General features: G+C 43.4%; 1 protein-coding gene across 1 annotated transcript in view; it reads left to right on the forward strand.

The window, feature by feature from the left end:
• Positions 1-27615, forward strand: part of LOC144499116 (receptor-type tyrosine-protein phosphatase zeta-like) — a 256241-nt gene that overhangs the window by 34831 nt on the left and 193795 nt on the right. Inside the window, exon 2 of the mRNA XM_078221193.1 lies at positions 18963-19028. Coding sequence (XP_078077319.1) covers positions 18963-19028 — 66 coding nt within the window. The remainder of the gene's footprint in view (positions 1-18962; positions 19029-27615) is intronic.

The raw sequence follows: 27615 nt of genomic DNA on the forward strand, positions 1-27615 counted from the left end.
CAGGGTAAATGCAGTTGGTGAGGTATAAATATTTAATGAGGGGAAGTCATGTGGCGAGGAGACTAGATAATTGGATTGAAATTTATTCAGATATATTAAAATCAGGTTCTCGCCCATTATGGATGTGAATCTAATTTTATTACCGGCAAGAGGCGGGGAAAATCCAAAATCACGATCTCACTGGTGAGATTCGTGATTTCCAGTTAGAACATAGAAAACATACAACACAAACAGGCCCTTTGGCCCACAAGTTGCGCTGGTCATGTCCCTACCTAGGTTTATATATAGGCTTACCTATAACCCTCAATCCTATTCAGTCCCATGTACTCATCCAGAAGTCTCTTAAAAGACCCTATCGAGTTTGCCTCCACCACCACTGACGGCAGCCGATTCCACTCACCCACCACCCTCTGAGTGAAAAACTTACCCCTGACATCTCCTCTGTATCTACTCCCCAGCACCTTAAACCTGTGTCCTCTCGTAGCAGCCATTTCAGCCCTGGGAAAAAGCCTCCGAGAATCCACCCCATCTATACCTCTCAACATCTTGTACACCTCTATCAGGTCACCTCTCATCCTTTGTCTCTCCAAGGAGAAAAGACCGAGCTCCCTCAGCCTATCCTCATAAGGCATGCCAACCAATCCAGGCAACATCCTTGTAAATCTTCTCTGCACCCTTTCAATCATTTCCACATCCCTCCTGGTAATGAGACGACCAGAACTGAGCACAGTACTCCAAGTGGGGTCTGACGAGGGTCTTATAAAGCCCCATCATTATCTCATGACTCCTAAACTCAATCCCTCGATTGATGAAGGCCAGCACACCATACGCCTTCTTAACCACCTCCTCTACCTGCGAGGCCGATTTAAGAGTCCTATGGACCTGGTCCCCAAGGTCCTTCTGATCCTCCACACTGCTAAGAGTCTTACCCTTGATATTATACTCCTCCATCCCATTTGACCTGCCAAAATGGACCACTACACATTTATCTGGGTTGAATTCCATCTGCCACTTCTCCGCCCAGTCTTGCATCCTATCTATGTCACGCTGCAGCTTCTGACATCCCTCCAACCTATCCACAACACCACCAACCTTCGTGTCGTCGGCAAACTTAGCATCCCATCCCTCCACTTCCTCATCCAGGTCATTTATGAAAATGACAAACAGCAAGGGTCCCAGAACAGATCCCTGGGGCAATCCACTGGTGACCGACCTCCATTCAGAAAAAGACCCGTCTACAGCCACTTTGTGCCTTCTGCAGGCAAGCCAGTTCTCAATCCACAAGGCAACAGCCCCTTGGATCCCATGCCCTCTCACTTTCTCAAGAAGTCTTGCATGGGGGACCTTATCGAACACCTTGCTGAAGTCCATGTAAACCAAATCTACCGCTTTTCCTTCGTCAATGTGTTTAGTCACATTTTCAAAGAACTCCACCAGGCTCGTAAGGCACGATTTGCCTTTGACAAAGCCATGCTGACTTCTTTTGAGCATACTAAACTTCTCTAAATGTTCATAAATCCTGTCCCTCAGGATCTTCTCCATCAACTTACCAACCACTGAGGTTAGACTCACTGGTCGGTAATTTCCTGGGCTATCCCTATTCCCTTTCTTGAATATAGGAACCACATCCGCAATCCTCCAATCCTCCGGAACCTCTCCCGTCTCCATCGACGACGCAAAGATCATTGCCAGAGGCTCTGCAATCTCTTCCCTCGCCTCCCACAGTAACCTGGGGTGCATCCCATCCGGTCCCGGCGACTTATCTATCTTGATGCTATTCAAAATTTCCAACACATCCTCTTTCTTAATGTCCACATACTCAATCTTTTCAGTCCGCCTCAATCCTGTTGTACAACCACCCAGGTCTTTTTCCACCGTGAATACCAAGGTAAAATATTCATTAAGCACCTCTGCTATTTCTTCCGGCTCTGTACAGACTTTCTCACCTTCACCTTTTATGGGTCCTTTTCCTTCACATCTCATCCTTTTACTCTTCACATATTTATAGAACGCCTTAGGGTTCTCCTTAATCTTACCTGCCAAAGCCTTCTCATGACCCCTTCTGGCTCTCCTAATTTCTTTCTTAAGTCCCTTCCTACAAGCTGTATACTCATCTAGATCCCTATCATCGCCTAGCTCTCTGAAACTTTTGTACGCTTTCTCACTAGGTTCAGCACAGCTTTCGTGCACCATGGTTCCCGTAACCTACCAACACCTCCCTGTCTCATCGGAACATTGTCATGCAGAACTCCAGACCAACATTCCTTGAAAATCTGCCACCTTGCTTCAGTACTTTTCCTCGAGAATGCCTCCTTCCAATTTACGCCTCTACTCTCCTGCCTGATGGCTTCATATTTCCCCTTACTCCAGATAAACACTTTCCTAGCTTGCCTGATCCTATCTCTTTCCAATGCTAGCGTAAAGGAGATAGAGTTATGATCACGATCCCCAAGATGCTCCCCCACTGAGAGATCCGACACCTGTCCAGGCTCATTAGCCAGTACCAGATCGAGTACAGCCTCTCCTCATGTAGGCTTATCCACATGCTGTATCAGGAAACCCTCCTGAACACACCTAACAAACTCCTCCCCATCCAAACCCCTTACCCTAGGGATATTCCAATCGATGTTTAGGAAATTAAAATCTCCCATCATGACAACCCTGTTATTCCTACATCTTTCCAGGGTCTGTTTCCCTATCTGCTCCTCAACATCCCTGTTACTAATGGGCGGCCTGTAGAAAACACCCAGCAAAGTTATTGACCCCTTCCCGCTCCAAACTTCCACCCACAGAGACTCCGTAGACAATCCCTCCACGGCTTCCACCTTCTCTACAGCTGTGACACTATCCCTGATCAGCAGTACCACTCCCCTCCCCCCTCTTTTGCCTCCCTCTCTGTCCTTTCTGAAACATCTGAAACCCGGCACCTGAAGTATCCAGTCCTGCCCTGTCCCCAAGTCTCTGTAATGGCCACCACATCACACTTCCAAGCATCGATCCACACTCTAAGCTCATCTAAACTCTAAGGTTCTCTCTGGATTTTGCACCCTCGCCAGCGATCACATGTATGGAGGGTCTGGGCTCCAGATCCCACCCAAGATGGTTCCCTTGGTTGGCGAGTCTAGAATGAGGGGACACAATTTCAAAATAAGGGCCCCTTAGGACCAAGATGAGGAGAATTTCTTTCCACAAGGGGTTGTGAATCTTTGGAATTCTCTACCCGAGAGAGTTGTGGAAGTTCAGTCATTGAGTATGCTTAAGGTAGTGTTATGGTTCAGGTTTGAAACTCCAAAATATTTTATGAAGCCCACCTGAATCATAGGATTTGCATCTTGAATTTGGCTAGGATAAGGATGATATGTTCCACTACAGGTGTGATTCAAAGACCCTCTCGGGAGCTTTTATCAAACACAGTTTATTTAAGAATATAGCTAACATGTATGGAAAGAAAATTAGCAATAACTTCTAACAATTATAAACGAAAACAAAACAACCACAATAATGTATAACAATTAATGAATATATATACACAAGCTGTCCCAATCAAACCAACCTCCATAAACAGCCCTTTAAACAGGTTAAACACAGCAGAGACTAAGGCTGACGTGATACTGGGATTGAGGCCGTTAGTTGAAATCTGCAGTCAAATACTGCAGGAAGTGTGCAGTGAGCTGCAGCAGTATAGTCACCTCTGCCTAAAAATTGACCCATTTAATTCAGATTTTCTTTCACATTGACCAGACAACTAACAAGTTCATCAAATACTGCGAAGGATCATTGGGTTTCCATCTCTTGATGGAAGCTAGGAACATAGGAACAAGAGTAGGTCATTCAACCCATCACCCAACTCACTACACACTTCCTCAGAACAGTTTGAAGACAAAACAGCTTCCCAAAGCACCAGAGCGACTCTGGTCCAGCCCACAACAACAGCAGGAAAATAAGATCTTGTTTTCAGCTAACCAGCAGAATTTCCAAATTAAAAAAACAACAGGGAGAGAGGGGAAACACTTCTTTTAGCTTGTTGTCCCTTCTAACAACTAAAACTCAAATCTGCAGCTCCAAACTGAAAATGAAAAAAAACAACTGTCCAAAAACACATGACCGCCCTCTCCTAACAATGCCAGATCGTAAAGCTAATCCCAGAATAAACACAAACAACCCCATTTAAGCCACTTAAGTGGCAATAAAAGGACTCATCGTAGTCAGCCTGGCAACATAATGACATCGGCAAAAGTTGAGAGGCTGAGAAACACTGACTGTGAGAGCTGCAGAGATCATGACTTTAAAAATCTCTTAAAGGTACACTAACGATAGTGTGGGTAAAAGGCATTGAAGTGTCCGATCAGCCATGATCGTATTGAATGATGAAGCAGACTTGATGTATTGAATGGCCTCTCCTGCTCCTATGTTCCTAGCTTCCATCAGGAGATGGAGACCCAATGATCCTTCGCAGTATTTGATGAACTTGTTAGTTGTCTGGTCAATGTGAAAGAAAATCTGAATTAAATGGGTTCATTTTTAAGCAGAGGTGACTATACTGCTGCAGCTCACTACACACTTCCTCAAATCTGATTTCACTTCCATTTTGTAACCAGCAATCATGTCCAGGAATGCTTGTCTGAGCAGCGCCATGGAATTTTTATTGCTTTGTACTGGCATTTATGCAAAACAATTGGCCCTGTCTGACACATCATTAAAGGCGTGCACAAAATGTTTGACTCAGTCTCTGGCAGCCGGGGAAATTGTAATCACTTTCAACCATTTAAGGAACATTGATGACTAACCTCAGGTGTGACTACCACAGCAACAACATTTTAACCATACGTACTAATTTTAGCCGACAAGACTTGCATCTACTCACACAAAACAGATACTTTATAATTTGTACATTCACTTAACAAACATCTGCCAAACTTCAATAACCAAGGAAGTAAATCACAAAAAAACACTCGCCTATGCAGCTTTCAGGATTACAAGCATATGAACATTCAGATCATGTGCTCAACAAGGATGCCTTACCCATTTTTTACTTGCTAATCAGAAGTGCTATCAGCTACGTGTGGTTAATGGCTGGTGATTTGAACAGTACCGTTTTAGCATTTATCAAATCTTCCTTAGAATCTCTAACATTTGAGTCCAGCCTCACTTCAGCATGTAGCCTGGATAACTTCCAGTGAGGTAAAAACATCAAAAATTTCTGAATTCTGAAAAAGGAGTACTGAAATAATGATCAAATATCTATACCTGAGAAAACCTTCACAACCTGGACCATTCAAATTTCCACCAATGTCTATCAATGAAGCATCAAAGAATCCATTTTGTTGCATATTCAAACCATGCCCAATATGCTGAGTGAAGTAGGAAGCATGACTTCACACCCAATACCTGCTGCTGCGAATTTAAGTACTAACTGAGAGGCGGCTAATGCACATTGCACAGGATGAGGCCACAGCTGTGAATGACGTTTTGCATTATTCATTCACCTCCATGGTTCGGTTTCAAGAGTGCTACGTATGTTTCATATAATGCTGCCAACAAACCTCAACTCCCTTACAAACCATAGCCTCTGCCACCTTGACCACAAAGACTTCCAATGTAGTGGAGAGAGTATATGATTACTCTTCATTGGATTATACATGACATCTTGACCTGAGAGCCCTCCATCTGGTTGACTGTGTGACAATGACAGGTGCATGACTGCCTTGCACCCAGCAGTGAGCTGATGCCAGCAGTAAAGCAGGCAGTAGGCATTTTGGACATAGTTGTTGCCATAGCAATTTGATCAGCCATCCAGGAAGTCCATGAAGGTTGAAAACTGCCACAGACAGGTTTTGGTGCAGTGCTCTTGCTGGTGTTAGTTGGCCCCTGCAGTTTCAAATTAAAGCAACAGGGGAGAAAATTGTCAGGTTCCCACAGTGGACCGTTTGGGCTCACTGGGAAAAAAATGTTTAAAAACTCCAAACGCAAACAGGCGGGCTCTTTCCTTGGGGAGTTTAAAGGGCTGTTAATTGGCAGTGCCTATGTGTGCTGATTGTCCCTTTAAGGATCAATCTGTCGACTAAGGGTCACATGACCCAGGAACCAATCCGGAAGCAGGGTGGGGGGATCACTCTGGTGAGCTTGGGTTTCTGCTCCAGAATGTTTTCGGAAACTGCAAGCTTCTGCTTGGCCTTTACCTGTAAATAAACACATGTTGTTGGTTTTCTTTGAACTGGTGAACAAGAATTATTGCACCGTGTTTCTGTCTTCCCCCTGTTCTCCTGCCTTTTGAAAATTCAAAATTGTGCCACCAGTGTCAGCATCCTGATGCACCAACCAGGACCACAAATTTCAAAAGCTGCTTGTACCTGTACCTGACCCCACGGCTATTTGAGGCTCCAGGCCCATATTTTATGAGCCACATGGGACTGAGTGAATTAAGCGCTGTGACCATTTTCCATTCTTGTGAGTCTCTTTTAAGGCGACATGCTAATAGTATTTGTGTCTTTGAGTAGTTTGCAACCAGTGCCAGCAGCTGTTTGTTTGAAAAATAGCTTCAAATGATGATGGAATTCCCATATAGTACTTATTCCACCCCATTTATTGTCTATTGGTTTGGAATAATTTCAATGTAAACCATTTAAATTGTAGAAATGCATGAAATATTCCGAGATTATCCGGTCTCCCAACTGCGTGTTCCCCGCTGACAGGAGGCGGCGCGTTGTTTGCAAACAGCAGAATTCTCTGATCCCGCCGCTGTGAATGGGAATTCTAATTAACGTCACCCCATGCCGGTAAGAAACCCGCAGGCGGGGGGTGCACTGCTGGCAGGACTGGAGAATCTCATCTGCGGGAATGGCCGGAGAATTCCGGCCTACGACTATAAACTATTCTGACAGCTGTACTCTGCCAATGGTTCATTGTCGTCAGTACTGCAGCTAGAGGTTACTTGTGACAATTTTCAAACCAATTGGAGACTTTGATAAGCATGCTCCCTATCATGGTTTTAAAGGTTTATTGCTCTTGAAATGCATAGCATATAGCATTAAAGCATATAAGTGACAAAACATAGAATCATAGAAACCCTACAGTGCAGAAGGAGGCCATTCGGCCCATCGAGTCTGCACCGACCACAATCCCACCCAGGCCCTAACACCACATATTTACCCGCTAATCCCTCTAACCTACCCATCCCAGGACTCTAAGGGGCAATTTTTATAACCTGGCCAATCAACCTAACCTGCACATCTTTGGACTGTGGGAGGAAACCGGAGCACCCGGAGGAAACCCACGCAGACACGAGGAGAATGTGCAAACTCCACACAGACAGTGACCCAAGCCGGGAAATCGAACCCAGGACCCTGGAGCTGTGAAGCAGCAGTGCTAACCACTGTGCTACCGTGCCGCCCATCACATCCTTGAATACCTATTATAAGCGGTACTGCAGTAAGCATTTCCATAATTCCTTGTCACAGTCTGTGGCACACAAAATAACTGATATTTAATAGTGACTATGTTACCTTGCCCCTGTCTACATCAATGGGGACGAAGTAGAAAAGGTCGAGAGCTTCAAGTTTTTAGTTGTCCAGATCACCAACAACCTGTCCTGGTCCCCCCATGCCGACACTATAATTAAGAAAGTCCACCAACGCCTCTACTTTCTCAGAAGACAAAGGAAATTTGGCATATCTCATAACTCTCACCAACTTTGATAGATGCACCATAGAAAGCATTCTTTCTGGTCGTATCGCAGCTTGGTATGGCTCCTGCTCTGCCCAAGACCGCAAGAAACTACAAAAGGTCGTGAATGTAGCCCAATCCATCATGCAAACCAGCCTCCCATCCATTGATTCTGTCTACACTTCCCGCGGCCTCAGCAAAGTAGCCAGCATAATTAAGGACCCCACGCACCCCGGACATTCTCTCTTCCACTTTCTTCCTTCGGGAAAAAGATATAAAATTCTGAGGTCATGTACCAATTGACTCAAGAACAGCTTCTTCCCTGCTGCTGTCAGACTTTTGAATGGACTTACCTTGCATTAAGTTGATCTTTCTCTACACCCTAGCTATGACTGTAACACTACATTCTGCACTCTCTCATTTCCTTCTCTATGAAAGGTATGTTTTGTCTGTATAGCGCGCAAGAAACAATACTTTTCACTGTATGTTAATACATGTGACAATAATAAATCAAATCAAATCAAAACCTTGTTATTATGCTTCCTGATCATTGGGATTCCATAAATCGTTCAAAGTACTTTCTGAAAAATGTTCCATTTGCTATCTCTTTCTCAATAACTAAATTTCTAATGTCAAAAATACAAAATTTAATTAAAAAATGAAAATGATTAAATATTTCACAATTTTGCCAGACCTGTGATTCTCAGAGGTTGAATTGAGATTGTGCAGTTTGAGCATATAAGGGACAAAATTTTCGTTCCTGGGTCATTGATCGTACTGCTGAGATGAACTGTTGGTTGGGGACTCGCTAATGTCAGTAGTGATATAATTTGGATGAAGCGTTGATGCCCCCCACACTCCACTTCTCCACCCCCTCCCCACTCGCTGCCCTTCACCACTCCCTAATCTGGTTTGCTACTGGGAGGTCACCCCCATTCATCAGCTGAGCTTTGTCTTCAGTGGGGTATCCACGTGCCATCTGGACCTTCTGACCATGCCCTCAAAGGCGGCATGGTGACTCAGTGGTTAGCACTGCTGCCTCACAGTGCCAGGAACCTGGGACTGATTCCCGGCTTGGGTCACTGTTGCGTGGGTTCCCTCTGGGTGCTCCAGTTTCCTCCCATAGACCAAAAAACATGCCGGTTAGGTGCATTGGCCATGCTCGATTCTCCCTCAGTGTACCCGAACAGGCGCCGGAGTATGGTGACTGGGGGTTTTTCACAGTAGCTTCATTGCAGTGTTAAAGTCAGACTACTTGTGACACCAATAAATAAACTTTAAACTCAATTCAATTAAATAGCCATCACCTCCTAAGTACCACTCAGTAACTGAACTGCTGGAATGTTCTTCCTTAACTCCTGAAGAAACTCTGGAGATTTATAAACATTTTGTGGAAGCTGACCTATATCTGTGGATGACTTTGCCAAGGAGTTGCATGTAGATCTGAAAAGAAGATGAGGACAAGGATAGATCTTTTAGAGAGACTGGAGGTGTTGGTGTTAGAGCCTTTGGTGTAAAGAGAAGTGAAAACAGGCAGATGCTGGAAAACTGAAATAAAAATGCAAAGCTCTGGAAAACTCAACAGGCCTGGCAAGATTGGCAGGGAGAGAAACTGAGTTCATGTTTTGGTCGAATATGACTCCTCTTCAGAACTGAAAAAATATGATCTGTTGGAAGGAGCCAGAGGAGGGGGAGCAAAAGTTCCAGAGTAGGACAGAAGGCAGGAGAGATTACATGACAAAGATGTCATGGAACAAAAGGCAAAGAGAGTTGTAATGGTTGTAGTAAAGAAACAAAGGGTGGAATTTTCCCGTCCTGCCTGCCACGGGAATCATAGTGAGAGAGGGGGGAAACAGGACCATGCAAAGGTCCTTTGACCTCGGGTGGGATTTTCTGGTCTTGGAGTGAGTGTGGAAGGAAAGTCCCGCCCAAAGTATTTGTCCAAAGTGTGAAAGGCAGATTATTGAACAAATCTGTCCAAAAGCAAAAACACGAAAACCAAGATTCAAACCAACACGTGGCAAAAAGAAAATTAAAATGGGAGACCGAGCTCATGGTGTGAAATTGTTGAGCTCAATGTTATAAGGTCCCTAAAAAGAAGATGTGGTGCTATTCCATGAGCTTGCATTGAGCTTCACTGAAAACTGCAGTTGGCTGGAAACAGAAATGTGAGCCGTGAGCAAAGTGGTGAATTAAACTGGCAAGAAAATGAAAACAGTAAGGAGTCTAACAACACCAGGTTAAAGTCCAACAGGATTATTTGGTAGCAAACACCACTAGCTTTCGGAGCGCTGCTCCTTTGTCAGGTAAGTGGGAGTTCTGTTCACAAACAGGGCATATAAAGACACAAACTCAATTTACATAATAATGGTTGGAATGCGAGTCTTTACAGCTAATCAAGTCTTAAAGATACAGACAATGTGAGTGGAGAGAGCATTAGCACAGGTTAAAGAGATGTGTATTGTCTCCAGACAGGACAGCCAGTGAGATTTTGCAAGTCCAGGCAAGTTGTGGGAGTTACAGATAGTGTGACATGAACCCAAGATCCCGGTTGAGGCTGTCCTCATGTGTGCAGAACCTGGCTATCAGTCTCTGCTCAGCGACTCTGCGCTGTCGTGTGTTGTGAAGGCCGCCTTGGAGACTGCTTACCCGAATATCAGAGGCCGAATGCCCGTGACATTCTTGGGTTCATGTCACACTATCTGTAACTCCCACAACTTGCCTGGACTTGCAAAGTCTCACTGGCTGTCCTGTCTGGAGACAATACACATCTCTTTAACCTGTGCTAATGCTCTCTCCACTCACATTGTCTGCACCTTTAAGACTTGATTAGCTGTAAAGACTCGCTTTCCAATCATTATTCATTATTCTGTAAATTGAGTTTGTGTCTTTATATGTCCTGTTTGTGAACAGAACTCCCACTCACCTGACAAAGGAGCAGCGCTCCGAAACGCTAGTGGCGTTTGCTACCAAATAAACCTGTTGGACTTTAACCTGGTGTTGTTAGACTCCTTACTGTGTTTACCCCAGTCCAACGCTGGCATCTCCACATCAAGAAAATGAAAACCCAGGGTTGTGTTTGTGGACGAAGCTGAGGTGTTCCGTAAAGCAGTCACCCAATCTGCATTTGCTCTCCCCAATGTGTAGAAGGTTGCATTTTGAGCTGTAAATAGGGTAGACTAAATTGAAGGAAGTACAAGTAAGTCGTTGCTTGACCTGGAAGGAGTATTTAGGACCTTGGATAGCGAGAGTGAGGAATATAGGAACAGGAGTAGGCCATTCAGTACATCGAGCTTGTTTTACCATTTAATGAGACCATGGCTGATCTATGTGAACTCCATTTACTGTCTTTGGCCCATATCCTTTAATACCTATGCTTCTGAAAAATTTATCTATCGCAGATTTAAAGATAACAACGGATCTAGCATCAACTGCCGTTTGTGGAAGAGAGATTCCAAACTTCTCCCACCCTTTGTGTGTAGAAGTGCTTCTTAACATCTCTCCTGAATGGTCTGTCCCTAATTTTTCGATTGTATCCCCTAGTTCTATAATCTCAAACAAGCGGAAATAGTTTATCTATCCTGTCTTTTCCTGTTAGCAACTTGAAGACTTCGGTCAGATCACCGTTAACCTTCTAAATTCTGGAGGAAACAGGTCTAATTTGTATGATCTCTCCTGATAATTAAACCCTTGAAGTATCATTCTAAAACCTATGCTGCACTCCCGCCAAGCCCAATGTATTCTTCTTAAGGTGTGATGCCCAGATCGCCTCACAGTACTCCAAGTGGGGTCTAACCAGGGTTTTGTATAGCTGCAGGCTTATATTCCAGTCCTCTAGATATAAAGGCCAGCACTCCATCAGCCTTCTTGATTATTTTCTTCACCTGTATGTGACAGTTTAAAAATCTGTGCACCTGAACCCTCAAGTCTCTTTGAACATCCACTGTATTGAGCTTCATACAATCTAGAAGGTACTCTGATCTATTTTGTTTCAGTCCAAAATAAATAACCTCACACTTGCTTAGAATGAAATTCATCTGCTACGGTTTTGCTTATTGACCTAATCTATCAATATTCTTTTGTAATTTTCTGCTATCTGCACTTTTGATACTGTTCACAATGCTGCCTAACTTTGTGTCATTATCCAGTTTAGGTAAATGACTTTCTATGCCATTATCCAAGTCGTTAATAAATAATGCGAACAATTGAGGCCCCAACGCAGATCCTTGTGGGACATCACTAGTCACATCTGCCAGTTTGAGTACTGACCCATTATCCCTACTTTCTGTGGCTTGCCACTCAACCAGTTTCCCAGCCATGCCAGTAATTTTCCGTCAATTCCACCATAGTTAACAGCAGTCTCTTATGCAGGACTTTATCAAAAACCTTCTGGAAGTCCATATAAACAACATCCATAGATATTCCCCCGTCCAGTACCTTAGTCACCTCTTCAGAAAATTCAATGAGGTTTGTCAGGCATGACCTTCCTGTCATAAATCCATGCTGGAGGTAAAGGCAGGTGTTCCACCTCCGACAATTGCACACAGTGCTGTGGGAAGGGGAAGAGTTGTTGGAGGGGTGGGTGAACCAGGTCCGAAAGTGGTGGCTTTAGGCCAATTCATGAGTATGCGCAATGCACAGCAAGCAATGATCTGATTGGGTAGCCATTATTCCATAGGATAGCTTTGATGCGCCTGATATTGGTATTAAGCTTGTATGGTGAAGAAATAGCTCAGGCAATATATAAGAGATGACCAATAAGTACAATATTATAGCTCATGCAGCTGTATACACGAGGTATGCTCTATACCCCATATAGAGCCAATGAACCCTGTAGTGATGATAGGATATGTAAAATCAGTCATTCATTCATAACTTTCCACTATGTTAAGAAAATGTATTTTTACCACTGGGCGCTGGAAATCAAGGTTCCCGGGTGGTGGGGAGGGAGATCGAGGAGGGCCGAGAGGCGGGGGGAGTCGGAGCTGGGACCGGACATGTTCAAGGGAGCCAGCGAACGGCCAGGGTGTGGGGGGGGGGGGGGGGGGGGGTGGTGATGTGGAGGTTGTGGGGCTGGCTAGCGATCGAGCTGGTCAGCAATCAGGAGGTCAGCAGACAGCGCCCACTGTGCATGCGCCAATCTCAGCACTGACAGAATTCGACACTTAAGGCCCGATTTTACCATTGCATTGCACCCGTTTTCGGGCATGAAAACTTGGTAATGTCACGCATGAGGTGAGTCGAGCGATCTGTGCCCACCTCCACGCCAGTTTCCCCTTTACCAAAAATGGCCCGATCAAAAACATGCCCAAAATGGGTGCAATGGCCATTTAAATGCATTTGCATGCATTTAAATTGACTTAATGAGCTGCACACCCAACTTTACCAGCACCTCCCCCTTTGCCACCACGTTTGCTCATCTAGAATCAGTGCGAAACAGACATGCTCCACAAAAGTTCAATTCGGGTGCTTCAGTTAGTGAGGAGGGAAGTGCCAGGCGTCCGATGGCTCTCTGCTTGAGATCGGTAGGGGAGTGAGAAGGGGGGTCCGCTGCCACTCTAGCTGAGATCAGTGGAGGAGAAGAGGGGTGTCTGCTACCACTCTGCCTGTGATCAGTGGGCGGTAAGAGGGGGGGGTCTGCTACCACTCTGCCTGTGATCAGTGGGCGGTAAGAGGGGGGGGTCTGCTACCACTCTGCCTGAGATCAGTGGAGTGGAATGGGGGAGGGGGACCTGATCAATCTGGGTGATGGGGGTGGGGAGATAAGGGGGTCAGTAATATTGTGGGGGTGAGGCAATGTCTGTGGGGGCAGGGGGAGGCATTATCCAGCCCAGGAGGGATGTGGCAGGGGAGCCACATTCTATCATTTTCTTTTGTCTGCGCATGCGCAGTTGGAGGTGCCGATTGGAGCTGCAGAGTTTCAGGCATTAAGCCCCGCCCACAGGCTTGTGCAGTGCGATTCGGAATCGCTGATATTTTTGTAGGCAGAGTGCGTGTGGGAGCGCCTGAGAATGGGTCTAAAAGTCAAATCTGAAACACTCCTAGTTTCAAGTCCACCCAGCACTTAGAATCAAAATGGTAAAATAGGACCCTTCGAATTTTTGGGGGAGAATCACCCCCCGCCCTCCCGATTTTAGCAATACGCGAGTTCTGAATTCCAAGACTATTAGCATAGTCATTATGAGAATGAAGCAGGTCTGACACCATAAGATGAGGCAGGAGTCACACTGAATCACTGGGAATTGCAAATTGCTAAAGTAAAATATGGCCTGAAGTTTGATTTACAACTTTCAGTTCTGTTTTGCAGCATAACCATAAGCTGGGCAAAATCAATCCTTCCTTTCGTAACTGTATAAGTTTTTAAAACTAAATCGCCAGTGCTCCTATTTTAATTTAATACATATCCTTGCAACTTAGTTTGGTTTATTTATTAGTCACAAGTAAGGCTTACATTAGCACTGCAATGAAGTTACTGTGAAATGCCCCTCATCGCCACAGTCTGGCACCTGTCTGGGTCAATGCACCTAACCAGCACATCTTTCAGAATGTGGGAGGAAACTGGAGCACCCGGAAGAAACCCACACAGACACGGGGAGAACGTACAAACTCCACACAGACAGTGACCCAAGCTAGGAATCGAACCCGGGGCCCTGGTGCTGTGAAGCGGCAGTGCTAATCACTGTGCTACCCTGCCACCCCTTATAATTCTAATCAGTTCAAAGAGCATGCCATTGTGTCTGCCTATATTATGGTTTTTGCATAGATAGTCGGTATGTCATGCACTTGGTTTTTAGATTATTTTTGGGAATAACTACTTGACATCACACCAAAGTCTATGCTTTAAAAGTAAAGCAATCTGTCTTGATGCAACTAAAATTTTGTATGTCAAGGTTTTAGACTGGGCTGACATTTGAATGAATAATTTAACCAGTAAATGTCATTGATGTATGTCGTGTACGGCTGTGAGCTCTGTAGGGTGTTCTTTCGATTCATATTGGCATGCCGGGTCATATAGTAATTGTGGATTGAATATTTTAAGCCTCTTCAGTAACACAAGCTAAGATGGTTATTTCATAGAGATTGACCAAGATTGATTGTCAGAGAGGTATTTAGGTTTTCTACAATTTGCTACTCATGTAGTTGAAGTCTCATTTCACATTCTAAATTCTCAGTTGGACGTTGCTGGAACTGCCTCCAATGGAAATGACTGCATGTGCCAACTGTAAATTAAGTTTACCTTACTTTTCACCATTGTGTGGCTCCAATCACTTCATATGGAAGTTTTGTACTTTAGAGAAAGATGACGTGTAACACGTGTAGTTAATTTTTTATAAGTTTTATAACTCGATGAAATATTTGCAGCAGGGGTCTCTGCTCCATTCAGGGGAGGACTTTTGCAAAACAGTGGGCGAGGTTCTCCAGCCCCGCACACCTCAAGACTGGAAATTCCCACCTAAGCTCAACAGAACTATAAATGGTCTGCCAATTTTTCTGTCTTGCATGCTACAGTTCCTGGAGTGGGTGAGGCAGGAGAATTTCAGCCCGTACTGCAAGGGGCCAAAGTCTGATCAGCACTTGAGATATTGAAACAAGTGGTGAATAGTTTTTGACAGCACTTAGACTATTTTTGTTATTTATTCAAAGCACCTGGGCAGTCATTGCTGGCAAGGACAGCATTAATTGATCATCCTGAACTGGTGTTGAGCAGGTTGTGGTGAGCCATTTTCTTGAACTGCTGCAGTCCATGTGGTGTAGGTGCTCTCACAGTGCACTTAGGCATGGAGTTCAGGGATTTAGATCCGGTACACGGGAGAAGCAGAGATATGTTTCCAAGTAAGGACGCTGCATAACTTGAATGGGAACTTGCAGGTCATGAGTGGATGGAAGCCAGCAGGTTAGAAGCTCAAATTTGAATCTTGCACCATTAAACTTTAACACTAATAAGTTACATTTCGTCAAACAAATGTGGGGTAAAAGTGTTTTAAAAAGATTTTAAAACTATCTGGCCAAAATGCAGATGTATGGATTAATTGCCTTCAGGCATTGTAATTAAAGTCCACTTTCTGAGAATAACAGACTTTTAACACTGCTGTTGTTTGCAATTAGAAACTATTTTTGGATGCAACAGGTTATCTGCATCAAATTGGCTTAAAATAATAACTATTCAGCTGCAGTTTCCAGCAATCACAGATCCAAAATGTCACTATTCTATGCGCTGAGGGAATGTCTAGGGGTGGAATTTTCCCAAAAGGAAACTAAAGGGGATTCTACAGATCCGCTCGCTCCCGGCAAGTTTCGTGATGGCCCAGAAAATCAGGAGTTGGCAGAAAACCGAGCTCAGTGCCAGTTGCCAAACCCATGGCGACCATCCGAGGCTGCCCTGTTGGCCCCAATCGTGTTGCCGCCCATGGTGGGAATTCACAATTTTAAATATAATTAGTGGGCTTGAAGCCCAATTCAAATAGCTCTCGCTATTCATCCGCCTTCCCAACAGAATCTGCACCAGACGGCTATCGTACAGGTTCTCACAAGCAAGGACTGGCGAGGGTGGAGGAAGCACTACCAACCCCTCAGCAATGAGAGGAATCCTCCCCCCACACCACGCAGACATGAGATTTATCCAACTCAACCCCTACTCAGCGCCCTCCGCCCTCAGATCCCCCACTCAACTCCCTTTCCTCCTCAGAAACCCAACAGTGCCTTTCAGGCCACGCATCTTGGTAGTGCCACCAGTGCACTGCCCCCCTGGCACTGCCCCCCTGGCATGGCACATTGGGCCATGTTAATTTCAGTTAATGTCTTCTTTCTGGGTGGCTACCTGTAGTCCTTGTCACCAATTTTTGTTGTGCATTGGAGACGAGATATGCAGGACAGTCTTTCATTAAAAACAACAAAACTTTATTAATGGTGGGTGATCTTTTCCATGGCTGCTGTTTCTCTTTCTGTTTCCCGTGCTAAGTCTATTAGATCACTTCTGGTGCAGACATTAATACATCATCGCTCCAGTGAGCTAATAGGAATAAATACAAATACATAACTATCGTTTCTACACTCATTTCCCAAACAAAACCAATAAGCTGATTAACTCTTGTGATCAAATTACTACCCCTTGTTGGTTTTCAATCCACCCAGGTCCACACAGAAGCTCTAACAGCTCTATCAGGTCCATCGAACAGAAGTTTAGTTCTTTCCGTGCACTATTTTATATGCAATGGTTAAAATCATGTTCTTCTGCCACTCCTACCATCTAACACAAACTATGTTAAAATAATGCATACAGGAAAATGAATGCTGAAGATACTGCACAGACAATATCCCATTCTGCAGAATATGGGTGACATTTTTCACAAGTTATCATCAATCATCAAGGTATTAATGACTTGAGGAGTTTTTTTAGCTTCCATTCATAAACACAGGTGTGTCACGCAAGTATTGTTAACCAAGCGAAACAAAAACATTCGGTTCACATCTCAGTCCTTCAACACTTATGTGTCACATCAAAGACAGTTTCGTGCAGAATTAGAAATGAAAGCTAAAATGGAAGGTAAGTTGATGGACAAGGCCATTGGCCTTGTTAAAACATTATTTTAACATGTTAATAATAATGTGCTACTAAAATAAATAAATAATAGCAATTAATAAAATATTATTCCCCACAAGGAAAGAGCAAACAGTTTAACCAAGACCAGGGGAGGCAATGGCCTAGTGGATTTTCACTGGATAATTAATCCAGAAACTCAGCTAATGTTCTGGGTTAATAGTCCAGACCTGGGTTTGAATCCCACCACGGCAGTTGGTGAAATTTGAATTCAATAAGAAATATCTGAAATTAAGAATCTACTGATGACCATGAAACCATTGTCGATTGTCAGAAAAACCCATCTGATTCACTAATGTCCTTTAGGACAGGAAATCTATCAACCTTACCTGGTCTGGTTTACATGTGACTCCCGAGCCACAGCAATGTGGTTGACTCTCAATTGCCCTCTGAACAAGGACAACTAGGGATGAGCAATAAATGCTGGCCAGCAGTGACGCGCATGTTCCACAACCGAATAAAAAAAAGACAATAGACCATTAGTAACTAAGATCACATAAGAAACTTGTAAACAAGTTACAATTAATGGTGCTATATCTGAATAATGAAGCAGTAGTACAAGATAGATAAATTGTTGGCGCAAATAGAGATAAATAGGCTTGATCTACTCATCATACATGAGATATTTTTACAAGGTGAATAAGGTTGCAAACTAAATATTCTGGTGTACTTGAATTTTAGAAAAGATTGGCAAAATGGAAAAGGAGGGGATGGGTAGGCCTGATAATAATGGTTGAGATAAAGACCATAGTGAGGAAGGGTCCTACCCCAGAAAATTAGGATGTAGAATCAGTTTGGATGTAGCTAAGGAATAAAAATGGGTTGTCCTGGTGATTTTCATATATACCGAACAAACCAAATTGGCAAGAGTAGTTTGAAAGATATGAGTTCATGGAATGCGTTTGAAGCTTTCTAGAATAACATGTCAAAGAACCAACTAGGGAACAAATTAATTTAGATATAATGTAATAAGGAAGTGGGAGAATAGTGATTATAATATGGTAGAATTTTATACTGAGTTTGAGTAAGATATGGTCAGAGCTGAAACTAGAGTCTTGAATTTGGACCAAACCAATTATGCCAGTATAAGGGACAAGTTGCCTCAAATGGATTTGGAAATTAAATAAAACAATATAACTGTAAGTAAGCAATGCCGAACATTTGTAGAAATAATTCATTTATACATGTAATTAATATTGGTAAAGAGAAAATATTTGAGAAGATAATGGGAATAAAGTCCAACAAACCTGATCTTACTGAATGGCAAAGCAGGTTTTAGGGACCATATGGACTACGACTGCATCTGTTTCTTATATTCTAAAACCTAACATTTCCTGTTGGATTCTTCTGAAATTTAGTCAAATCCTGGATCTGTCAATTAATCCCTGATTGAACTCAGGAAGGCTCAACAATTGTACCTTTTGGGGACTTATCATGTTACACACAAAAGCATCCGAAGTACACAGTATATTGTGCACCACATGGTATATTATTACTCCTATTTGTAAAAGAGTATACTCTCTGATTTACTGTAGGTAATGCTAATATTTTCAAATAATATATTGTGGACAATGACAGTTTCAGTGTATTGTGTGTGTGTGGTTGACACATAGTTGGGTCTGTGATCATGATATGTAATATTTCTATTTATTTTAATAATGCTTTGTGTTTTTTGCTATAAAGATATTTTTCATTTCTACAGATGGGACACGCGGATTCTACAGACAGCACAATAACTTCTTTGATGATGTGGATTGGTCATACACTGGTAAGCATTTAATTGTGCAAAATAGCAGACACTTACTAACCTATGCAAATATATCTGATCTTGAAACTCAAGATAGCATAATGGTAAAGATTAAAATGTGAGTATAGATTCATACAAAAATTAAGTATAGCAACATGAATTATAATTCTAAAATTTGCTTTTATCCCATAACTAGGAATGAGGACCACTTTTGCTTCGAGTTAAAAACATTTTATTTTCTTAATTATAGAGTTCCATGTAGCAGAGTAATGTTCAAGCATATAATCAATGGTGCAGTTTTTCACTGGCTTGGTGATGATGTTTCCTGCATTCCAAATTCTTTCATGTCATCGAATACTAAAGTGATAATACATTGCTGCTTCAGTATTGGGTGGAAAATGCTCATCCTCCTTAGGAAACCAGTACTACAGATATTTCTGGTTATGAGTTCCAATGTCATACCATCTCCATCACAATGACACATACTTTCACATCTGCACCTGAGCTGAAACCCTCATTAATGCCTTTCCATGCAGACTGGATTGTCCCGATGCTCACCCGACCTGTCTCTTACATTCTACCATCCATAAACCTGATCACATCTGCTGTCTGTTCCTAAATCACACCACACCCCGTTTACCTATCAAACCTGTGCTCATCATGGAATTCATAGATTGTATAGAAGTGGACTGATGTAAGAACCATGTGACTAATTGATGGTCTTCTAACTATTCTTTGCTATTGTATGCTCCTGTAATAACCTAAATAAATGTGATATATATGTTTGTGCGTATTATAAGCATGTTTACTTCCAAAGATTACACACAGTGCATACAAACACATCTATCCAGAAATAACCTCCACTTTCCCTATCACAGCACCCATAATTGAATGTCCATCCTGTACATGAATCAATTTTTGTGTGAAAACAAGCATTTTGCTATCAATTTTCCATTTTTGAATACTGACTGTGAGAATTCTGTCTGCAATATGTATGATGAGGCCTCATGGATTTCTCCATAAGAAACATAAAATACAGTTTCCAGTTTCATTCCCATTCTTTCACGAAGAACATTTGGTTCTGATGATCCGATCGTAATGTGGCACAGATTGATAGACCTTAAATGGAACCAGTAACGCTGATGTAAACACAGTTTGGGTACAGACCGGAGAGTGCCGTGGTTCTAGTTTTCTGGAAGATTTGCTTGTCCAATCTGTCTCACATTTCACTCAAACTGAGAAACTTAGGTCAACATCCTGGACACCATTGAGGTTAGGAAGAGAAGGTAAATGAAGAAGTGGTGAGTTATGTGGCACCAAACTTGGGTTTTAAAGGAAAAGAAAGACCCAAGGAAGATATGGAGCTGTTTGGAAATCTTTATGACTTAAAATAGGTATAAAAACAACAATTCTTTATATTCACATAGCGCTGTTAAAATAATTTACAAAATCCTATAGCACTGCATAGAAATGTAACAAAGAAAATTTGACACTGAGCTGCAAAGTAGATATTAGGACCGATAGACAAAAGTTCAATCAAAGAGATGGATCTTAAAGAAGGAAAGAGGTAGAGGGGGAGAGTAGTACACTGAAGGAATTTGAGAGCTTAGGGATTTTACAGCTGAAAGCACAGATACCAATAATGGAGCAGTTAAAATCAAGAAGCTAGAATTAGATGAATACTGATATTCCAGATAGTTGTAGGGCTTGAGGAGACAGCATAATGAAAGATCAGGCCATGGAAATGTTGAAAATATCAAAATTTTAAAATTGGATTTTGAGAACCAATGTAGGTCATTGAGCACCTGGTGTGAGTTTAAATATGCACAAAGGAAGTTTTGATGACTTCAAAGTTGCAGATCATAGAACGCGGGAGGCCAGCCAGGAGAGTTCATGTTTCGAGGGAAGAATGAGATAACTGAGTGGTTCATCAGCATATGAGCTGAGGCAGGGGCAGAGGTGGGTGATGTTATGGAGGTGAATGTAGGCGGTCTTAGTGATGACGTCGATATGTGATCGGAAGCTCCTCTCAAGGTCAACTATGACACCGAGGTTATGAACTGTCTAGTTCAGCATCTGACACTTCTCAAGGAGAAATAGAAGCAATAGTGGGGGGACAGTTGGTGTGGGGAACAAAGGCAATAGCCGGGATTCTCCCAAAAACATTCTAAGTGTCGAATTTGCGCAGAAACTGGAGTAAATCCCGTTGGTTTTTCAGTGGGAGTTTCAAAATGAATCTCCCACACTCTGAGCGACTGCTGAGTGCACTAGTGTGAATCACACTAAAAATCAGGGAGCGGGTCCTATTCCTGCTGAAGAGGCCGGCGGCATAAAGCTGAGCGGGCCATTGCGCATGTGCCGATCTGTCAGAGCGGATATCGGTGGCGTATGCGCAGTAGCCCTGCATTGCCAGCATCCTGATTGCTGGCCAGCTCGATTGCTGGCCAGCTCCATGACCCTGCATCAGTGCCCCTCCAATCTCTCCTACTCCACCCCCAGCTTCCACGATTTCCCGATTCCCCCCCCCACAACCACCCCAGTGGCCAGTCCTAATCAGCCCCTTCTCTCCCTCTGCCTGTGATCATGACTATAGAGTGACAGTGGGCCCCCCAACCCACGATCTCCCCCAGAGGCCCTGCAGCTATAGGCCCCAGCCCCCTCTGGCTCCACCTCCTTGGCACTGACCAATGCCTGGTGGGCAGTGTCAAGGTGCCCCCTGGGCATTGCCACTTTGTCCCTCAGGCAGTGCCGGGGGGGGTGCCAGGCTGTCACTGCCAGGCTGACAATACCAAGAGGGTACCTTCCCTTACCCCTGACCTCCTGGGAGGCTTCCATGGCCCCCTTCACTCCAGCGGGGTCAGGCTGCCAGTACCCTGCAAGTGGGGAGCTGCTGTAAACCCCGCTGGAGTGAACCACTCCTGGAGCGTGGGAGTGGAAGAAGCTAGTGGGCCTGGGGACTTCAGTCCCGGGCCCGCTAATGAGATTAAAGTTCTGATTTAAATATGGAGATCAGCTCTGCGCCGATTTCTGGAGCGGAGCTGACGACGCTGGAATTCCGGCGGCCGGAGACTTGTGGAGGCCATGGCGCCCAGCGGGCAGCCCACTACATGGCCTCTGCTGATGTCTTTCCTGCTAGAGCAGTGCAGTAGGCTGGGAGAATTGCCCCCAATGCCTTTAATCCTGCCAATATTTAACTGGAGAAAATTTTTGCTCATCCAGTACTGGATATCAGACAATCAATGGAACTATCTTAACAATTTACAGGCAGTGTAGGGATTGAGAGAACTGGTGTCAAGTTAGAACTGGGTGTAGTCAGCACACCTGTGGAAGCTGATGCTGTGTTTTCAATTAATGTTGCCAAAGAGCAGCATGTAGATAAGAAATAGAAGGGATGAAGGATAGAATTTTGGGAACCCTGGTGAAGGAGCAGGAAGGGAAACCATTGCAAGTGTTTCTTTGGCTATAACGGGATAGCTAAGAATGGAACCAGGCAAGTGGAACCCCACCCAGCTGAATTTCAGTGAATGGTATGATAAACCTTGTCAAAATATGCAGACAGATTGAGAAACATAGAAGCATAGAAACATAGAAAGTAGAGGGAGCAGTAGGCCATTTGGCCCTTCAAGCCTGCCCTGCCTTTCAACATGATCAAGACTGATTCCCCATCTCAACACAACACTCCAGTGCTCTCCACATACAGCTTTAGAGTCTAGAAATCTATCTATTTCCTTCTTAAATGTATTCAGTGATTTGGCCTCCACTGCCTTCTGTGGTAGAAAACTCTACAGGTTCACCATCCTCTGAGTGAAGACATTTTTCCTCATCTCAATCCAAAATGGCCCCCTATGCAGAAAATACCAGTTTATTAAAGACACCGATTTCTCTCAGCACTCCAACTATCAAGGCTCTTTAATTTAAATAAAGGAAATTGCAGAAGTATGAAGGGCAAGTTGGCTGTGATAGATTGTAAAACTACATTGAAGGATACGATGGTAAACAGGCAATGGCTAGTATTTAAACAATTAATAGATGGCTTGCAACAAAATCACATCCCTTTGCGGCACAAGAACCCAGCAGGAAAAGTGATTCAACTCTGGCTAACAAGATAAAGTTAAGGATTGTATTAGATCAAAGGAAGCTGCCTATACAATTGCCAGAAAAAATGGTAAGCCTGAGGATTTGGGGGCCTTTTGAAATCAGCAAAGCAGAACCAAGAAACTGATGCAGAAAAGAAAAAATAGAATATGAGAATAAACTAGCAAGAAACATAAAAACAGACTATAAAACTTCTATAGTACGTAAAAAGGAAAGATTAGCAAAAGCCAAATGTGGGCCCATTACAAACAGAGGCAGGAGAACTTATAATGGAGTAAGGAAATGGCAGAGAAATTAAACAAATCATTTGTGTCTATCTTCCCGGAAGAAGAGACAACAAAACTTCCCAAAAATACTAGAGAACCAAGGACCAGTGAGATTGACATCCTGAAAGAAATTACTATTAGTAAAGAAGCAATACTGGAGAAATTAATGGGACTGAAAGTTGATAAATTCCCTAGACTTAATGATCTACATCCCAGATTGTTGAAAGAAGTGACTGTAGAGATAGTAAATGTCATCTTCCAAAATTCTATCGATTTAGGAATGGTTCCTGCAGATTGGAAGGTAGCAAATGTAACCTCACTATTTAAGAAAGGAGGTTGAGAGAGAACTACAGTGGAACTATAGACCTGCTAGGCTGATATTGGTGGTAGAAAAATGCTGGAGTCTAGCATAAAGGATGTAATAATTCTATACTTAGGAAACAATGGTAGCATTGGGAAGAGTCCACATGAATTTATGAAAGGGAAATCATGTTTGACAAGTCTGTTAGAGATTCTTGAGAATGCAACAGCCTGAATAGATAAGGGGGAACCAGTGGATGTGGTGTATTTGGATTTTCAAAAGGCTTTCAATAAGGCTCAACACAAAAGTTTAGTGTACAAAATGAGAGCATGTGGGATTGGGGATAATATACTGGCATAGATTGTGTATTGGTTAACGAACTGAAAACAAAGAATGGGAATAAATGGGCCATTCTCTGGTTGGGAAGCTATTACTAGCGTGGCACTGCATGGATCAATGCTTGGTCCCCAGCTAATCACAGTTTAAATCAATGATTTGGATGTGGGATCAAATGTAATAATTCCAATTTTACTGGTGACACACAACTAGGTGAGAGTGTGTGTTGTGAGGATGATGCTAAGAGGCTTCAATTGGATTTAGCTGAGCTAAGTGAGTGGACAAGAATATGGCAGATGCAATGTAACGTGAAAAGTGTAAAGTTATCCACTTTGGTAAGAAAAGAAATGCAGGGTATTTCTTAAATGGCGGGAGATTGGAAAGTGTTGATGTAAAAAGGGGCCTGGATGTCCTTGTTCACAAGTTACTGAAAGTTCATGTGCAGGTAAAACAAGCATTTAGAAAAGCAAATGATATGTTAGCCTTGAAAGAGAATTTGAGTACAGGAGTAAGGTAGTCTTGCTACAGATGTATTGAGCCTTGGTGAGACTGTACCGGGAATATAGTGTGCAATTTTGGTCTCCTTACCTCAGGAAGGATATACTTGCTATAGAGGGGGGAGTGAACAAAGGTCCATCAGACTGATTCATGGGATGGTGTGATTGTCTTATGAGGAGAGACTGAGGAGACTTCTCTGGGGTTTAGAAGAATGAGAGATGATCTCATTACTACATACAAAATTCTTACAGGGATGGCATGGTATATGTAGAAAAGATGTTTCCCTTGGCTGTGGGGGTGGGGGTGGTTGGGGGGGGTTCTAGAACCAGGGGCTACAATACCAGAATAAAAGGTAGACTATTTAGGACAGAGATGAGGAGGAATTTCTCCACTCAGGGGGTGAATATTTGTAATTCTTTACCTAGAGGGCTATGGAGGCTCAGTCATTGGGTATGTTCAAGTCAGAGGTGATAGATCTCTAGTTATTGAAGATATCAAGGGATAAAGAGATAGTGCAGGATGGTGTTGAGATAGAAGACCAGCACTGGTGGCATGGTGGCACAGTCATTAGCACTGCTGCCTCAAAACTCCAAGGACCCGGGTTCGATTCCCGGCTTGCGCGACTGTGTGGAGTTTGCACGTTGTCCCCATGAGTGCGTGTGTTTCCTCCCACAGTCCAAAGATGTGCGGGTTAGGTGCATTGGCGATGCTAAATTGCCCCTTAGTGTCCCGGGATGCGTAGGTTAGAAGGATTAGCAGGGTAAATATGTGGGATTACGGGGATAGGGCCTGGGTGGGATTGCTGTCGGTGCAGACTCGAATGGGCTGAATGGCCTCTTTCTGCACTGTAGGGTTTCTATGGTTCTATGATAATCTAGTTGAATGGCAAAGCAGGCTCAAGGAACTCCCTGGCTGACTCCTGCTTCTATCTCCTGCGCTCCAATGATCATGAAGGCTCCAATTCAGTAAGAAATGATGACGGTTATGAAGGGATAAACAAATCATTACTGAAATAAGAACAGGAACTGCTGAGAATACACAATGGCCTAATCAACATCTATAAAGAGAAAACACAAGTTAGTGTAGTGGAGACATTTCTTTCATCAGAATACATTGAAAGCTAGTTCACGAAATTCTTATTCAGCTCATTAAAAACTCTAAACTACCAATAGCTAAAAGGGTGGAATTTTCCAGCCTGGCTAGGCTAATAGTTGTTTTGCAGGTTAGTGGTACACTCTTGTGTCCCATCTATGCCTGATCGTACTTACATCAAACCTTAATAGCCGCACAAAATGTTATTTTTATTTCTCTCCTCCTGGATACTGCTAACTGCTCTGAAACTTCCCCTTTGGGAGGTAACAAATTCAAGAACTGGAAGGTGCCTTTGAGTGTTGCTCTAGCACCCAAGGGGGTGTTAGATTCCAGCTGCTTTTCCCTCCACTTCCCATCTTCAATAATTAAATATCACGCTCCACCTGACACATCGTATGACTGAAAAACCTTGGAACCTAAACCCGTGATCTTAACTTCAAATCAAGTGCTTCACCACTTGGTCAGCTGTGTGTGGCATCCTCCTCTGCAGTTTCTCCTTGATTTTTTTTCTGCTGGCATAGCAACTCAAGTTGCCCTGAGATAACTCAACAGAGCACTGTATCCAAATGCTGGAAATGAATAGTGGAGCTGCACAGCGGGATTATCTTGGCTTTTATTGCCGTTGGCAGTCATTGTATGCTGCTTGTGATAAAAGATGGCCATGGGTTGTCTCTTGAAAATCAATGTTGATTGGTGGTCTATTTACACAGTCCCTGCATTGGCATAGGTTGGTGTTTGAACAGAAGATTCTTCACTCGAAAGAGAGATTTTTTTTTTCTTTTTCTTTTAAAGAACTAAATCCAAATGAGGTTATTTCAATGGTTTATGGTGCCAATTTCTTGAATACCTAAAGTCCAATGCTGCCTTTGTCGAACAAAATTAATCCTCTGCATCACAAAAAGTGAAGTAAAAAGATTTTGCTTACATGTACAGAGTTCATAGCTGCTCCATTCACTGTGTGGGTTTGCAGCAATTAGACATAGGCCTGAACTTCATATGGCCGGATCAGGTGCACACTCGATTGGAAAGTGCATTAAATCGTGTAGGAAGATGTCGGAAGTGTTTCTGCGACACTTGCAATTTTGAGGTTGGAAAGAATTGGATGTTCGCCGGCCAACAATTAAAAGTTCAGCTAAGGACATTAAGGGCAGCGCTTGCCCCAAAACCGGAAAATCCCATCCGAGGTCAACGGACCTTTGCGTGGTCCACCCCCACCCCCTACAAGTCCGCTGGTGGGGTGGGACGGGAAAATTCCCCCTAAAAGTCCAATCAGCAGGGATTTGACACTGCCCGTGTGATTTTTAGCTTGTCGGACGGGCAAAACGGGTGGGTACTCATTATGTAATTTTTATTTGCTCATTCAAGGGCAGGATAAAAGGCCCCCAGAGCAGCAACAGTTTCTCTGTGGTAGATTTCGTAGCTGTGAAAGGATCAAATTGTCTGAGCTTCCTAGTTATTGTTTAGCAGTTGAAGTGTGATTTCAGCATTTCAGGACTTCCTGAGAAGGTTTTCCTGAGGATTGGAGAATAGAGTTTCATCATTTGCAAGGCATTGGCCCTTTGCATCTGCTCCAATAGGGACAGTGTGTTCTTCTGGTAGAAGAGGAAGAGAAGGGCAGGGGGAAGAGAAAGCAAGGTGAGTGCAGGCAGCATCCCAGGTAAAGACCTTTAAGAGGAGAGGCCCAGGCGCAGTTGGTGCAGGGCCAGCAGGGAAGGGATGCATTGATCCAATGAACCTTTATCTAGGCATCCAAGGTATGGAGGCCGACTCAATCCAATGACTTGCAATAAAACTTTCCTTCAGAGCCCAACCCAGAAATGCTGCATCACACAAAGCCCTTCGTTAACAAGCCTGTACAATATCTTGCCAACTTACAGAGCATGCAGCCAACTGAGCCCACTGAATGAAAGAAAATGTTTATGTGACTTCACATTGACATAAAAACAGCATACAAACATTCCAAACCGAACAGAAAACTCAAAGTAATGAATGCAATTAATGTTACTCATGACACATCCCT

The sequence above is a fragment of the Mustelus asterias genome, chromosome 9 (assembly GCF_964213995.1).
Source record: "Mustelus asterias chromosome 9, sMusAst1.hap1.1, whole genome shotgun sequence".
Classification (NCBI taxonomy): Eukaryota; Metazoa; Chordata; class Chondrichthyes; order Carcharhiniformes; family Triakidae; genus Mustelus; species Mustelus asterias.